We start from the raw sequence: 15,786 nt of genomic DNA on the forward strand, positions 1-15,786 counted from the left end.
AAAAAAACTTATCAATCAATCTTAAATATGGGTATTTTCAATTTTTGCCAATTATTTAGTGGTCAAATATAAAGGAAAGAAAGAGTCTTGATTCTTGGATAAATTCAATAAGTTTACTTTGGGGTTAAAAATTTATAGAACCTGTTAAATCTTTTTGAAATTTATTATTTTAAAATTATTTTTATATATAATTTATGATTATATGTAATTAGGTTTGGTATCAATAGCATTGTCCACAATTTATGTAGATATTTTCAATGGAAAATAAATATATCTAATGACCTAGCTATTGCCTATTGGTTGTCTTTGCCCTTCTTTTAGGTAAAAATAAATAAATTATAAACTAGGGGTGTTATGTTGTCTTTTTATTCACATTTTAAATGATATGTCATATCTTTCAAAAGCATTTTTAAAAATAACCCTTATAAATAAAATATTTTTAAAAATAATTTTTTTATAATTTTAATTATTTTTAGTCAAATTGGATAAAATTACTTTTAATGAAATTACACGCTATGTACAAAAACATGTTATACGTTATCGTTAGGTTGTTACATAACATGTACAAAAACATGTGACACGTAATAGTTCGGTTACTACACGGCATGTACAAAAACATATTACACGCCATGTACACAAACATATGACACGTTACGGTTAGGTTGTTACACGGTATGGTTAGTTTGTTATACGTCATGTACAAAAACATGTGATACGCCATTGTTAGGTTGTTACACGTCATGATTAGGTTATTACATGCCATATTGAAAAGAAAAATTATTATTGTTACACATCATATTCAAAAACGTTTTGTTACATTTTAATATATAAAATGTTGTTGTTACTTACGAACCAAAACTTCAAATCTTCTTAACTCTCTTCATTTCTTTTTGTTTTTTTAATAATTTAGCATCGATTAAAGTGTTTCTAACATGTTTTCATAAATCAAAATACAAATTTTCTTATCTAAAATACCTATTTTGACTAAAAATCGAAAAAAATTTCCTTTGAAACCCTATATTTATAAATTTTAAAATTTTGAGTTTATTAGTGTTCAGGTCCTGAATTGATTCAATTAAAAACTATTTTAAACATTTGTGATCATTTCTATCATTCTAGTTTTATCCAAAATATCTAAAAATGAAAAATTTCAAATAGCTATCTAGCTGAGCATATTAAAACCATCGCTTCGTGTCTTGAAAACGCATAAAAGAGAAATGTAAAAACGCAGGGGAGAGAAATCGGGAGCATAACAAATGAATATCGAAGAGAGAAATCGATAAAATTAGAAAGAGTGGAATGGTGAGAGAGAAATCGAAAGCACAAATGAGAAGAAATTGTGATGAATGGTTTAATTTATTTGAAATAGTTTCAAATGTAATTTTGTCAAGTCCTGACTAAATATGATTAAAAACAGTTAAATTTATTTTGATGGTTATTTTTGAAATGCCATTATCAAGAAAAGTTATTCCTCATAATTTTCTCTATCTTTTATTCACATTTTATAGCTTATTATTTAATATTCTAGTGTACAAATCTACATCTTATTGAATAGCCTATGCGTTGCTTTGATTAAAACTACAAAAAGTTTTACACCTTATTAATAGCCCATAGCCTTATTGTCGACGGGCACATTTTGTTTTTAAATGAAATAAGATAATTATTATGGAATTTTGTTGACTAAAATTGTCGCTCTGATTTTATTTTAATTTTAATTAATAAAATTAATTTTAATATAACAAAATAATAATAATAAGAAAACAACAAATACCTTTTATTATCATTTATCATCGTCAACACGTTTCGTTTTTGAAATAAAATAAAATAATTATTATATAATTTAGTTCATTAAAATTATGATTCTGACTTTCTTTCAATTTTAGTAGGTAAAAATAATTTTAAGATAACAAATACCTTTTTATTATAATATTTTTTAAACAAAATACAAAAGGGTTGAAGATTTCCATTCTGGTTCCAGCAATTGAAACTTGCATTCTAAGAGTAATTACACCATTTCGGCTATTAACATTGAACCTTCGAGTATAAATACAGCTATTGTTTGAGCTCCAAATCATGCATTATAACAGAAAAACCATTGATACAATATGGATACCTTGGCCTACATTCTTTTGTTCATCTTTGCTGTTTTTTTCTTCTTTGCTCTGAATCGTTCTAAATCCTCCAGTGGTCTCCCAGGGAACAACAGGCTCTTCCTTGTAATTTTATCGTTGCTGTTCCCCAGCTTAGACCTGCAGCTTCACGATAAGATTGCAGAAGTTCTTGAAAGAAGCAAGCGTACGGTTCATATCGACCAGTACTCATGGATCACCGGTGGTACCAAAATCTTGGTCACGAGCGACCCTGCGAACGTGCGCCACATACTGAGCACGAACTTTTCCAGGTACCCCAAAGGGTTGAAATGGAGGGAGAAGATTGATATTCTGGGAGACACTCTTTTCAGTGTTGATTTGGAGGAGTGGGAGCAGGAAAGGAAACTGGTTCGTGGTTTCACCGGTCACCAGAAATTCCACCAGGTCATGACGAATATCATCTGGGAGAGAGCAGAGAAGGGGCTCATCCCTGTGCTTGAACACGTCTCTGAACGAGGTTTAGCGGTTGACCTCCAGGATTTGTTCCGAAAACACATCCTTGATATTGCTTGGATGATGGTAATCGGCTATAACCCCAACTCTCTCAGCATCGAATTCCGAGAAGATCAGTTCTCAAAAGCCTTGGAAGATGCCTGTGAGGCATCTTTTTCCCGTTATTTAATGCCAGAAAGTTTGTGGAAGTTGCAAAGGTGGCTAGGAATTGGCAAGGAAAAGAAACTAAAGGATGCTTGGAAAACCATTGATCGTGTGTTTGCGGAATGTATATCTAAGAAGCAAGAAGAATCAACCAAAGGAAGCTTTAATTTCGAAGGTTTTTATTACTCGACTGGACATGATGATCAGGCCTTCGGATCCGCACCTACTCGCAAAGGCTTGAGGGACAACGTTATCAGTCTCATATTTGCCACACAAGACACAACTAGTTCAGTTCTGACATGGTTCTTCTGGATGGTTTCCAAGCATCCATCTGTGGAAGCCAAAATCAGAGACGAAATAGCAAAAGTTTCACAGGAAAACCAGGATGCCAGGAGCAGCAAGAGCGAAATACCATTTCAGCCACAAGAATTGAACCAACTTGTTTATCTGCATGCAGCATTGTGCGAAACACTAAGACTATTCCCACCAGGACCCGTCCTGTCAAGAACAGCTCTTCAACCAGACACCCTTCCGAGTGGCCACGGAGTTGATCAAAATACAATCATTCTGATTGCTGTACACGCAATGGGAAGGATGACATCGGTTTGGGGAGAGGATTGCCATGAATTCAAGCCAGAGAGATGGCTCACCGAAGGAGGAGATCGTCAGATCAAACATGTGCCACATTACCAGTTTGTAGCATTCAGTGCAGGTCCCAGGATTTGCCTAGGGAAAGAGTTGGCTTTTACCATGATGAAAGCCACAGCAGCAACCATCATTCATAACTACAAAATTCAGATACCGAGGGACTACCCGGTCAAGCCCGTGAATAGTGTCATCTTTCACATGAAGCATGGCTTGAAGGCTAGGATCAAAAATAGATGGACTTGATCGTATTTGTTTTAATTATGATCAAAGCCTTTATTAGATATTTTCTTACTTGAAAAGTAAGTCCCTTTTATCATATTATATGTCACAGTTAAATAATGATGAAAAAATAATAATTAAAAAAGAGAAATAATCACTTAATTAATTTAAATATCTCTGTTTTGTTCACAATTTATAAAAAAGAAAAAAAGAAAAAGTGTTGGCCCAAAAGCCATGACGCATGGGCCTTTCATGTGCTCATCATAGACTTTGAGGATTGAGCAAAGAAGTGATAAAAGCCCATTTATTGAAGGGCTTGGGCTGGAAATATAGGTAAGTTTAGCAATATCTTGGGTTTGTTCTAGTAATTAATTTGTTTATATTTTATTATTAATCCTCCAAAATAAAATCCCTAATTTACTATTTGATTTTATGATTTATTTTGATTTTAAAATAATTTTTCTAATTAAATTAGTGTCACTTATTTGACCACAAGAGTACCCCAAAGTGATTCGAGCTTCTAGAATTAGTTCTGGTTATTGATTTTGGTAAGAACGTGTACTATTTTTGAAGCTAATTGGCTTTGACTAGAGTAGGATTTCCACTCTCCACAAGCAAAATACAAAGCAGTACTTTATTAGGGAAGATGTCCCCACTTTGCAATATTTTCAAAGATATCACTTAAAACTTAACTTTTCGATATCTCTTAAGATTTTATTGTATTGAATATATGAGAATTGGGAGAGTCCTTCAATTCCTTCGGTCTCTTTTTTTTTAATCACTTTTTTATTTTATTCTATGATATTTAAAAAAAAAAAAAGAGAGATGGATCAAGTAATAATTAGGTCAGAATGGTGAATATATGCATGCTTTGAGCATCTGAAGTAGTACTGATGGTGTCAAAAGGATATTGAGTCACAATGATATTCAATCAAAAAGACAAGGAGTGGACAATCCCACTTGAATATGACTTGGATTTCCACCATATTTCCAGGATGACATAATCCCACAATGTCAAGGTCAATCCCATGATGTCAAATGGGGGCAAATGGGGTTTATATATTATATCTCCAGCTACTCATATTTGTAGCTTGGCCCCAGACCTTCCTTCTAGCTAGCTAGGTTTTCTTTTAGGCATGCCATATTAAAAACCCCTTGCTTCCACCTTCATTTGGGTAAAAGTTTCAATGGATTCCTTATCTAGTTATCTCACCAGAGTATACTCCTCTTGGGTACCCCCCACATGACATTTCGTGCATATAAGAAAGTAACATTTTGTAAACGTATCAATCAAACGAAACCTAAATATGATTAAAAAAATAAGATAATATAGAGGTCCGAATGCTCTAATCTCGAAAAAGAAGAAACCCTAGATGTAGGTAGAATAACATACATAAAAAAAGGCAAGTTGCTTACACATCATTGGTATAGTGGCTGTTATCACACCCACTTTTAGCTCATTGTGGCATGAAGAGTAGTCATATATCATGTTCAAAATTGGAGAATTTAAATCAATAAAAAGGTCATATTTTCAAGGAAAAAAAGAAAGAAATTAACAAAACATATAATAAAGACAAAATTTGGGTAATGTTTAATTAGGGGGTATGTCATGTGTTCCTTGCGTGGATTTTATGGTATATCTCTAACTTTTGCATGGAGCTAGCATTGGATCTTTTGCTAAGTAAAATCTCTGGACTAAAGAATATTCTCCACGATTGTTAGTGTAGATTTTGTGTAATACTAAAAGATTATGAAGTTGAAAAAGCTGTTAGATCAAACAAAAAGACAAAGAATTTACGAATTATGAGGTTTCCTTTTGTAGCTTTTGCATGTATTTTGAGATGGTTAATGACAAAAACTTGGTAAAGACTCTCTCTCTCCCACCATGGAAATTATTGTCTTGTTATATGCAACAATGGTGGTTTGTACTTTTGAGGCATATTAGATTTTGATAATCCAAAAAAAGATTAGAAAACCTCCCCAAAATCCCCATAAAAGATCTCTGCCAAATGCCAATGTCTCATGGTTTGGTGATTTATATAATGTTTGGTTTCAGTGTTGCATTATTGTACATAGTATACAAATATTATTCCTAAACATGAACAAAATTTTTTACATTGTATCGGGAGAAAACAAATTTATATTTGTCCACATAAACCACAAACAAGTATTTTTAGATCATATGATTATCTGTAAATCATCCGACATATAATCATAACAATGAAAAAATCCAATTATTAGAGACCCTACACTCAATATGCTTAAAAAGTTCCAAAGTTGTATTGGCTATGTCCATGGAAGTGCCATAGCAACCAATATTGACTCAGCCGAAGAAAAAGTTCTCTTCTAGATTTGAGAGAGGGAGAGAAATGTGGAGGGAGTTTACCTTTGTCCCCGCAAGCCGCAGAACAAGTGCTTTACACACTGAAAGGCGTTCCAAAGTTGTACAGGCTATGGCCAATGGCCATGGAAGTGCCATAAACATTAAAAAGGAAGAAAAAAAAAAACAATCAAAGGCCAATCAGTAGATGCTGCTGCTTTATTTTATTTAGCTATACTGATCCTTTGAGAACTACTAGTCATTTAGCTGCCTTACTAGGGAGGTGTGACTTGTGAGCAGTGTACCACTCCATCTCCAAGGTTGCTTTGCTAGTAGTTCGTGCACTGTACTTTTTCATCATATCCTTGTTGAGTTATGGAGGATGGTGCAAAACCCCTTTTTTTTTCCCAAAAAGAAAAAATACCCAACAAAAAATTCATAAGCATGAGTAGCTTTGGGATATTTATATATTATTCAAGTTTATAAAATATCAAGAGACGATAACAGTGGAGAGCTACTCCTTTGCTTTAGCTAAATTTACAAGCTTTAGAAGCATTCTTTTGCTTTTATTCTCTCCTTTTCCTCATAATTTCCACCCTTTTTTTATCTTTGCCAACGGCTCCATGGCCATCTTCCAAAGATTCTTCCTTTAGTCCTTTAAGAAAATAACCAGCCAAAGTTGTTCAAAGAGTTCAAGCGTGATAGCCCTACTCCTAAGAGCCTGGTGTCTGTCTGGCCATCCTAGTCAAAGGACAATAATGTTCTTTTGCATCCCTATCTTAAGTGACAATAATTATGTTGTCTGATATCCTTAATTACCAACCCCCAGAGTGCCACCCATGTTCAATTTGCCCTTCCTTTTCCTTCTTTTGTTTTTGGAATTGGACCTTTAGTTTCCATCTTTTGAACTTTTCCCTTTATCTTGTGCTAGCTAGTGAGAACGAGTTCATCATCATGAGAATTTTGACTCTTTATTAACTGATCTGTTATTCAATCTAATTTCTCATTCTCGTTTCGTTTCTTTTCAATGGGAAATTCATGACGTAACAGTTCTGATTACTGGTTTCTGTATTTCCTGTTCAACCGGATTAATTCAGGCTGGTACTGTGGTTGGTGGGTGATCAAATAATTGGAAGGTTGACATTTAAGGTATCATAACTGAGAGTTTTATCTTAACTTTAATCATTCACAAGCTAATGATAAATGGAATGAACTTTGAACATCAAGATTTGTACTTGAGTGCGGTATGATTTTCCATTTCATCTTCTTTTCCTGGTCCAGATTTTGTTAATGATAAGCTCCTTGGTTATCAAGACTTTGACCAATGACAATTCCTGCTGATAAATGAGATTAAATTCCCAATAAAAAGCATATTCAAATTAAAATTATCCTTAGGAAAAGAAAGACTGTAAATTTGAGAGAATCTGCAGAGGTCTTTCCACTACCCAGCCTACTGAATCATCATAGCTTTTCAATTTCCATGACTACCAAAAACCAACAAATTCCTTGACACATTGCAATAACTCAAATGATTAGTTTATCCGAAACTCAACAGGGAAATGAATCAAAACCCAATACAAAATAAGGAAAGATGTAAAAAACTTGATGATCAGATTGTCCTGTTTTTTTTTCCCCCTCTTTCAAGGATACAGGTTTCATGCTATGCTGATGCACGGCTTGGGGGGCCAGGTGACATTGGACAAGCATTTTCCTCTGCCTTGACTGGCTCGTTTCCTCCACGCGACGCTCATTCATCATGTGGTACTTTGAACACTTTCATGACGTAGTATGATTTTGTATCAGAAAAACTTTCGGCCATGGGGAAATCTCTTGCCCCTGGAGACATTTCCTGTTTGTCTTTGAATACGACAGTCTCAACTATTCATCGGTCGTATTCTTTATCATTGCAGTATGGGAACACAAAATTATTCACTGAAGATGGGCATGGGGTACAAAAAATTATTCGCTGAAGATGGCCATGGGGTACAATTTTGTGTTATTCTATGGAATTAATAAAAGAATCAACATAATATGGAGAGCAAAAAATATCGAGGAAGACATTCATTGTGTCAATTTCGACTTCATTCACAGATAAGTAAATAGAATCATAGATTGAGTTGTTAATAAGCTAAGAAATATATGTTGTTCTTTTGATTGGTTTGTTATTAGAATCTAATAAAATATGAGAAATTGAGTTAATTTCAACTTCATTCACAGATGAACAAATAGAATCGCAAATTGAAGTGTTATGAAATTAATTAAATCTCAACAAAATATGAGAAATAAAAATTATCACAAAAAACATCCGTTGTGTCAATTTCAATTTCATTTATAAATAAATAAATAGAACCGTCAATTGAATTGTTAAGCAAACAAGACATACCCAATTTGTTAGACAATTTTAGATAACAGTAGCTATGTACTTATTCCATCTCCAACCATCAAGGAAGATTAGGCTGAATATATCAGCAAGATCAATTTTTAACCCAAAAAAAAAAAATACAGTGATTGATGGCATAAATTTCACATCCATTATATATTTCATAAAACTTTTTGGAATCCGTACTCTTTATACTCTTAAATGTCAATTATACTACCGCCCAAGAATAAATGAACAAAACCTGTGCACATTTCAAAGCAGCTTTAAAAGAACTCCAAGAGAAAGAAATGGAACCTGGTTCTCTCTTTCTGGATTCTCTGCACAGTATGCAAAGTCAACTATTGTTCCTGGTTTCCTAATCTAATATTTCTTTTTCCTTTTTCCCTGTCTGCCTGATCCTTTATTTTTCCACTATGGGTTTTTTTTAAATCTGCAAACTTTCTGGCCAAGGCAAATGAATATCGGAGCAGAATCATTCATAAAGAAGGGTACAAATGCATCAGTGGCTGCAACAGGTTTGTATCAATTGCTGTACATGGCTTTCACCAGGATAGCAGCACTGTGAATTGATAATGGCCCCATGTTTTTGTTTTTTCAATTACTATGCAGGCTGGAGTTAGTGAAGAAAACAAAAAAAAAACTAACAGGATTTAGGACTAACCAAAATAATCAGCCTTCTTTCCTTTGAAGATCTTAAGGTTACCAATCACTTCTATTTCTTTTGACATTAATAATTATCCTGTCACTTGAAAAAGGAAAAGATTACACATTTCTAAAAGAATGGGGTGGTTTGATATATTTCGACATGAAAGATTTGGACAAACCCTTCAAAGGGGCCAGACCTGCCATCAATAAGACAGATAGGGACACCTCAAAAGCACTCCAACCTAGCTCAAATCGCTTGCCCCATTGACAGTAGCAGCCATCAAGCACAAAGGTGGAGCCAACCACTATTTTATGACATTGCCCACATGAGAGACAGAAGTTCATGCTGTTACAAGAGCACTCTTTCCCATGAATAGGGGGGGGGGGGGGGGGGGGGGAGGGGGGGGGGGGGGGGGGGGGGGGGGGTTTGTGGATTTTTCTTTTGAGAAAGAGAGAGGGGTGGCTGTTGATTGAGTTCAAGTTAATACAGGAGCGCTCTTTTCCATGTGAAGAAGAGGGGTCATGGATTTTTCTTTTTCTTTTCTTCCCTTTTGAAGTGGAAGATCAAAAGCAGATCATATCCCTGCTTTTACTTTTCAGCTCTCTCTTTAAGACTATTCCATCTTCTATTAAAGCTCAAATCATGCACATTAACACAGAGAGTTGGTCCCAGCTCTGTAAGGCAAGTAAGGAGAGATGGAATAAAGTTGATCAAACCAACAAAAAATAAAGCTTCCTCTGGTTCCTTCCTTCCATGCAACCTATCCATACAACATAATTATATATTGATCATTCAACAAACATAGTAATGATATATTAATAATCATCATCTTTTTTACCTCCTTACAACTCTTCTGCTGTCTGCAGGCACATGTTCCCAACTCAAAGACTAAAAATCTTCACTCCCCTTGGCTTACAAAGAATTACCACTAGTATATATCTAAACTTTGCGTGAAAATACTCGAAACAAAAGAAACAGAAAAAAAAAACCATATGTTTGGTTGTTTTAACTTTAAATCCATTTCTGGTCCAACCTATGGTTGAGGAGATTTATGATGCTGTCAGGGTGTCAAGACAGTCGTCAGTTGACAGAATAAAACATTAGTTTTGATATTTATCATGAAATTACCTTTTCAAATGGGACCTCCATGCATGCATCACAAGTTGATCACCCTATGCTTTTCCTGCTCCCAAGTTTTCTTTATATTCTTGTTGGACATACTATTGTTAATGGAATTTCTCTGTTCAACTTGGTTTCTGATCGAGCCAAAGCCTATGATACTACCATAGTTCAGAAGAATACATGAGCAACATCTGAAATGCTGCTGCTATTTCTAGTGAAATTGATGACAGTCATAAGTCTTAATCAGGGAAGTTTCATACAGTTTCTGATCATTTACATTTGTTTAATGTGAAAACTGGGAAAGTCCCAGATTTGCAACCTATCCAAAGAATCAAAAGATAGAACAGTAAGAGACTGAATATATTTTGAATCATTCTCAAAGCTTTGAGACATAAAAAACACAATGACATGGTAATTATGGCAAAAGCATGGATGACTATCCCCACATGTTTCCATTAACAAACTGAATATAGGAAGAAAAAATCTTAAAATGGGATTGCATGGTTGTCAAATTGATCGAAAAGCAGCAGAACGATTGAACCATTTTAAAATGATCTTTTTTTTTTTTTGAAAAATAAGCCATTTTAAAATGATTGAAAGTGCAATTCCATCATCTCTCTCATTCAAAGCAAAAAAGAGCATTCTTTGATTAAAGCTAAAGGGCATTTTTGTCATATGAATAAAGGAAGAGAGAGCATCACCTTTGCCTTTTTTTTTTTTTTTTCCCTTTCTTCCCCCTATAATCTCAACTTTAAATTTCTGTTATCCAACGGCACTGATAAAAATAAATAATAATTCCAACAAAATCTCTCTGCTTTTCCCTTTTCTGCTCTTAGCTTTCTTTGCATAAGGTAGAGAGAGAGAGAGAGAGAGAGATATGAATGAGCAGGCTAAAACCATGACCAGCAGAATTTCAATCTTCTCTTTCTGTTCTTCTTCTTTGAGAGAAAAGAAAGGAAAAGAAAAGAGAGGAAGGGAAAAAGGAGAGGCTTAGCTTCTTCCTTGTATCGGAAGACTCTTTCTATCAAGATGTTTGATTCCTTAAGCCTATACACACCTGAAGTTTCTCAGATTCCCTTCACTTTTCCCTCCTTTCCTGGAAAATCTTTTATTGTTGGAGCGCTTAAATCCCCTTGTCTTTGCTTCAAGTCCTTCCAAACTCAATCCTCTGAAAGAAACTAGTTTCCCAAACAAAAACATGGTCCCTCTCATTGTTTTAGCATTATTCTCTCTTCTAAGCACCTCTTGTTCTGCTTCTTTAGTTACTGATATTCATGTCTTAGTCACACTCAAAGAGGGATTTGAGTTCCCTGAACCTCTCTTAAGCTCATGGAATTCTTCGAATCCGAGTTTGGTTTGTTCTTGGGCCGGGATAGGATGCTCCAGGGGACGAGTTGTTTCATTGGACTTGACAGATATGAATATGTGCGGCTCTGTTTCACCTCAGATTTTAAGACTCGATAGGCTAGCCAACCTCTCTCTTGCTGGCAACAACTTCACTGGCAGCATTGAGATCGCGAATTTAAGCGACCTTCGATTTCTCAACATTTCAAACAACCAGTTCAACGGTCACCTGGATTGGAACTATGCAAGTATCGCCAACCTGGAAGTATTTGATGCCTATGACAACAACTTCACTGCTTTACTGCCGGTTGGGATTCTTGGCTTGAAGAAACTCAGGTACTTGGATCTCGGTGGCAATTATTTCTACGGTAAAATCCCACCAAGCTATGGCACACTAGGAGGATTGGAGTACCTTTCACTGGCGGGAAATGATCTTAATGGAAAAATCCCTGGTGAGTTAGGCAACCTCATAAACTTGAGAGAGATTTACTTAGGGTATTTTAATGTTTTCGAAGGTGGTATCCCCGTAGAGTTCGGTAATTTGGCAAATTTAGTTCACATGGATCTCTCAAGCTGTGAATTGGATGGTGCAATTCCTCAAGAGCTGGGGAACTTGAAGCTGCTTGATACTCTCTATCTGCATATCAATCTACTCTCAGGTCCCATTCCTAAGCAGTTAGGCAACTTGACAAACTTGGTATATCTTGATCTCTCCCACAATGCGCTCACAGGAGAAATCCCACCTGAGTTCGTCAATCTTAAGCAGCTTAGGCTTTTCAATCTCTTCATGAACAGGTTACACGGATCTATTCCAGACTATCTTGCCGACTTACCTAATTTGGAAATTCTGGGGCTCTGGATGAACAACTTTACTGGTGTGATACCCGAGAATCTTGGTCGAAATGGGAAGCTGCAATCGCTCGATTTGTCCTCCAACAAGCTCACCGGTACAATTCCTCGAGACTTGTGTGCTTCAAATCAGCTAAATAAACTAGTTCTGATGAAAAATTTCCTATTCGGAACCATTCCTGAAGACCTGGGGAGATGTTATAGTCTCACCAGAGTAAGGTTGGGGCAGAACTACTTGAACGGTAGCATCCCAAACGGCTTCATTTACTTGCCAGAGCTAAGCTTAGCAGAGTTGCAGAACAATTACCTGTCGGGAACATTGGCCGAAAATGGTAATAGCTCCTCGAAACCTGTTAAGTTAGGCCAACTTAATTTGTCAAACAATCTCCTTTCCGGTCCATTGCCATATTCACTCTCCAACTTCTCTTCTCTTGAAATCCTCCTGCTTAGTGGAAACCAATTCTCAGGTCCAATACCACCTTCTATAGGAGAACTCAGGCAAGTCCTGAAGCTTGATCTCAGTAGAAATTCACTCTCCGGTATTATTCCACCTGAAATTGGAAATTGTTTCCATCTCACATACATCGATATTAGCCAAAACAACCTCTCTGGCTCAATCCCACCTGAGATTTCCAATGTGCGTATCCTGAATTACTTGAATGTATCAAGGAACCATTTGAATCAAGCCATACCCAGAACCATTTGGTCAATGAAAAGCCTCACCGTTGCCGACTTCTCTTTCAACGATTTCTCCGGGAAGCTGCCAGAACCCGGCCAATTCGCCGTCTTCAATGCTTCATCTTTTGCAGGCAATCCTCAACTTTGTGGTTCTCTCCTGAATAATCCTTGCAATTTCACTGAAATTACAAGCACCCCCAGAAAGGCCCCTGGGGACTTCAAGCTAATCTTCGCGCTAGGCCTGTTAATATGCTCTCTAATATTTGCCACTGCCGCCATTATCAAGGCCAAGTCGTTCAAGAAAAATGGTTCGGATTCTTGGAAGATGACAGCATTCCAAAAGCTCGAATACACTGTTTCTGACATTCTTGAATGTGTTAAAGACGGCAATGTGATTGGAAGAGGAGGTGCAGGGATCGTGTATCATGGGAAAATGCCCAATGGCATGGAAATTGCAGTCAAAAAACTACTCGGATTGGGCACTAGCAGTCATGATCATGGTTTCCGAGCAGAAATCCAGACACTGGGAAACATCAGGCACAGAAACATTGTCAGATTACTAGCATTTTGCTCCAACAAGGAGACCAATCTCTTGGTCTATGAGTACATGAGAAACGGGAGCCTAGGAGAAGCTTTACATGGGAAAAAGGGTGCGTTCCTCGTATGGAACTTGAGGTACAAAATTGCAATTGAAGCAGCTAAAGGCCTGTGCTACCTTCACCACGATTGTTCACCTTTGATCGTTCATCGAGATGTAAAATCAAACAACATTTTGCTAAATTCAAGCTTCGAAGCACACGTTGCCGATTTCGGACTGGCCAAATTCTTGGTCGACGGCAGTGCATCAGAGTGCATGTCAGCTATTGCAGGCTCCTATGGCTACATTGCTCCTGGTATGTACACAAAATTTTCCCCGCTATTTTATTTTCTTAATTAATTAACGCTTTCTAATTATGTTAGTTAAGTTAGTTAATTTGTGGGCCATGTTAGTAGTAATCCCAGCCGTTAGATTGTCCTTGTTAGATCAATCAGGGGAAGAAGTTGCCTCACCTAGTTAGCTCTGACTTTGTACTTTCTACGATCACAATACTTCACAAGAAACAAATAGCCGTTCGTTATTAATCGGACGGTCAGAAAAAAATGTCATTCCTTACATCGGACGGTCAGGCGTTATCCGTATGCCAGCATGCAAAGGGTGATTAATACCAACTGTAAACTAGAAGCGTAGTACTTGATCTTAGCCTTCTCTGCTAAAACGACAGCGCCAAAAAAAACACAACCCGTGATTTGTGCTACTATTTTTAAGGACAAGACAAAGATACGCCCAGACAGAGTATTTTACGGGTAATATAACCACACAAAAAAATAAAAAAATCTCTGTTGGGGGGCCACGAACTCTTCCGATCTCAGACGGAGAGTGGTCAATCGGACAAGCTGAAAAAAACGTAATAGAAATTCTGACTGTGACGTCTACCGTAACAGGACGTTAGAGTGTCGTGAAAGGTAACCGACATGCACGGCTATTTACACCACACCACCACTATCTTTTTCTATTTTTATTTTTTGAAAACTCTTTTTTTTAGGTGGAAATTGGAATAATATTTTTATTTTTTAAAATTTATGTTTCTTATGTTGATTTTGGTCTTACGTGTAAAGCTTTTTTCTCTGCTGCTTCCCACCCACAAAACCCTTTTGGCTGCTTCGTGCTTTCCGTGACAACTTGACATGTCCTTTTGTCTAGACAAGGAGTGCTTTTAAAATTAAATTTTAATTTTAATATAAAATATACTAAAATTAAAATTTTTTGTGTTGATTTTCGTAAAAATTAGATTTTTTTTTCTAATATCATTCTTAAATTTTTTCTTTTTTGTTGTTGCAGAATATGCATACACGTTAAGAGTGGACGAGAAAAGCGATGTCTATAGCTTCGGAGTGGTAATTTTAGAACTTATAACCGGTCGACGACCTGTGGGCGATTTCGGAGAAGGTGTAGATATAGTTCATTGGGCAAAACGAGTGACAAATTGTCGAAGAGAAGAAGTCATGCGCATTGTCGATCCAAGGCTAACAACTGTGCCCAAAGACGAAGCAATGCACTTGTTGTTCATCGCAATGCTATGTGTACAAGAAAACAGCATCGAACGTCCCACGATGAGGGAGGTGGTTCAAATGCTATCAGAGTTCCCTCGTCACTCTCCCGAGTACCAATCTTCGTCTTCTTCACTCTTTCACTATCAACAGAAAAATCTTGCGAACGAGACAAGTTACCCTAAAAAATAAACAAAATATTTGAGTTTAAGGAAAGTGAACTCTTTTCTCTCTTTTTTTTTTCCCCTTTATTTTAGAGTTTTTATGGTGTTTAAATTTGTTGTTATAGTTTGCAATTTGCAAAGTATATATCTTTTTTTTTCCTCATAAATTTTTAATTTAGAATTTAGGAATAGGAGATTTGGTGAAGAAAAATAGAATTATAGCAATAATCAGTTCAATGCAATCCCTTTCTAAGGGGTGCCCTACAGCTAGAGAGAGCTTTGCCACCTTTAACATGGGGTCATGCTTATGCACCACCCCCTTGTACTATATTCTATATATACATGCTACATTTGATTTTGTTTTACTTTATCCATTTATTCTTACTTTTTTTTTATATTACAATATTTTTTATAAAAAAATAAATATATGTATTATAAATAAAATTCAAAATCTTAATATAAAATACGTTAAAATTAAGACTTTTATCTTAATTTGCGTCAAATAAAAAATTTAATAAATATTTAGAAATGAAAAGGATATATTTTTACTTAAATTAAAAAATTTATTTCGTCTCTGCAGC

The 15,786-nt window shown here is 35.9% G+C and overlaps 1 protein-coding gene and 1 pseudogene across 1 annotated transcript; both read left to right on the plus strand.

The window, feature by feature from the left end:
* Window positions 1-2,099: 2,099 nt before the first annotated feature.
* On the plus strand, window positions 2,100-3,713 carry LOC18607143 (alkane hydroxylase MAH1 pseudogene; annotated as a pseudogene).
* A 7,186-nt stretch (window positions 3,714-10,899) lies between these two features.
* On the plus strand, window positions 10,900-15,577 carry LOC18607145 (uncharacterized). The gene is made up of 2 exons (XM_007041159.3): window positions 10,900-13,846; window positions 14,833-15,577. Exons 1-2 carry the CDS (start codon window positions 11,281-11,283, stop codon window positions 15,231-15,233), a joined length of 2,967 nt encoding a protein of 988 aa, XP_007041221.2. The 5' UTR covers window positions 10,900-11,280; the 3' UTR covers window positions 15,234-15,577.
* The last annotated feature ends 209 nt before the right edge of the window (window positions 15,578-15,786 follow it).

Source organism: Theobroma cacao, chromosome 2, assembly GCF_053813885.1.
Source record: "Theobroma cacao isolate CCN51 chromosome 2, ASM5381388v1, whole genome shotgun sequence".
In the NCBI taxonomy this organism is placed as follows: domain Eukaryota; kingdom Viridiplantae; phylum Streptophyta; class Magnoliopsida; order Malvales; family Malvaceae; genus Theobroma; species Theobroma cacao.

Excerpts from the sequence above, each read along its gene's own strand:
- LOC18607145 (XM_007041159.3), top strand. The coding sequence starts at position 11,281 with ATGGTCCCTCTCATTGTTTTAGCATTATTCTCTCTTCTAAGCACCTCT. Across the intron at positions 13,847-14,832 it reads CTATGGCTACATTGCTCCTG|AATATGCATACACGTTAAGA; the intron begins GTATGTACACAA and ends TTGTTGTTGCAG.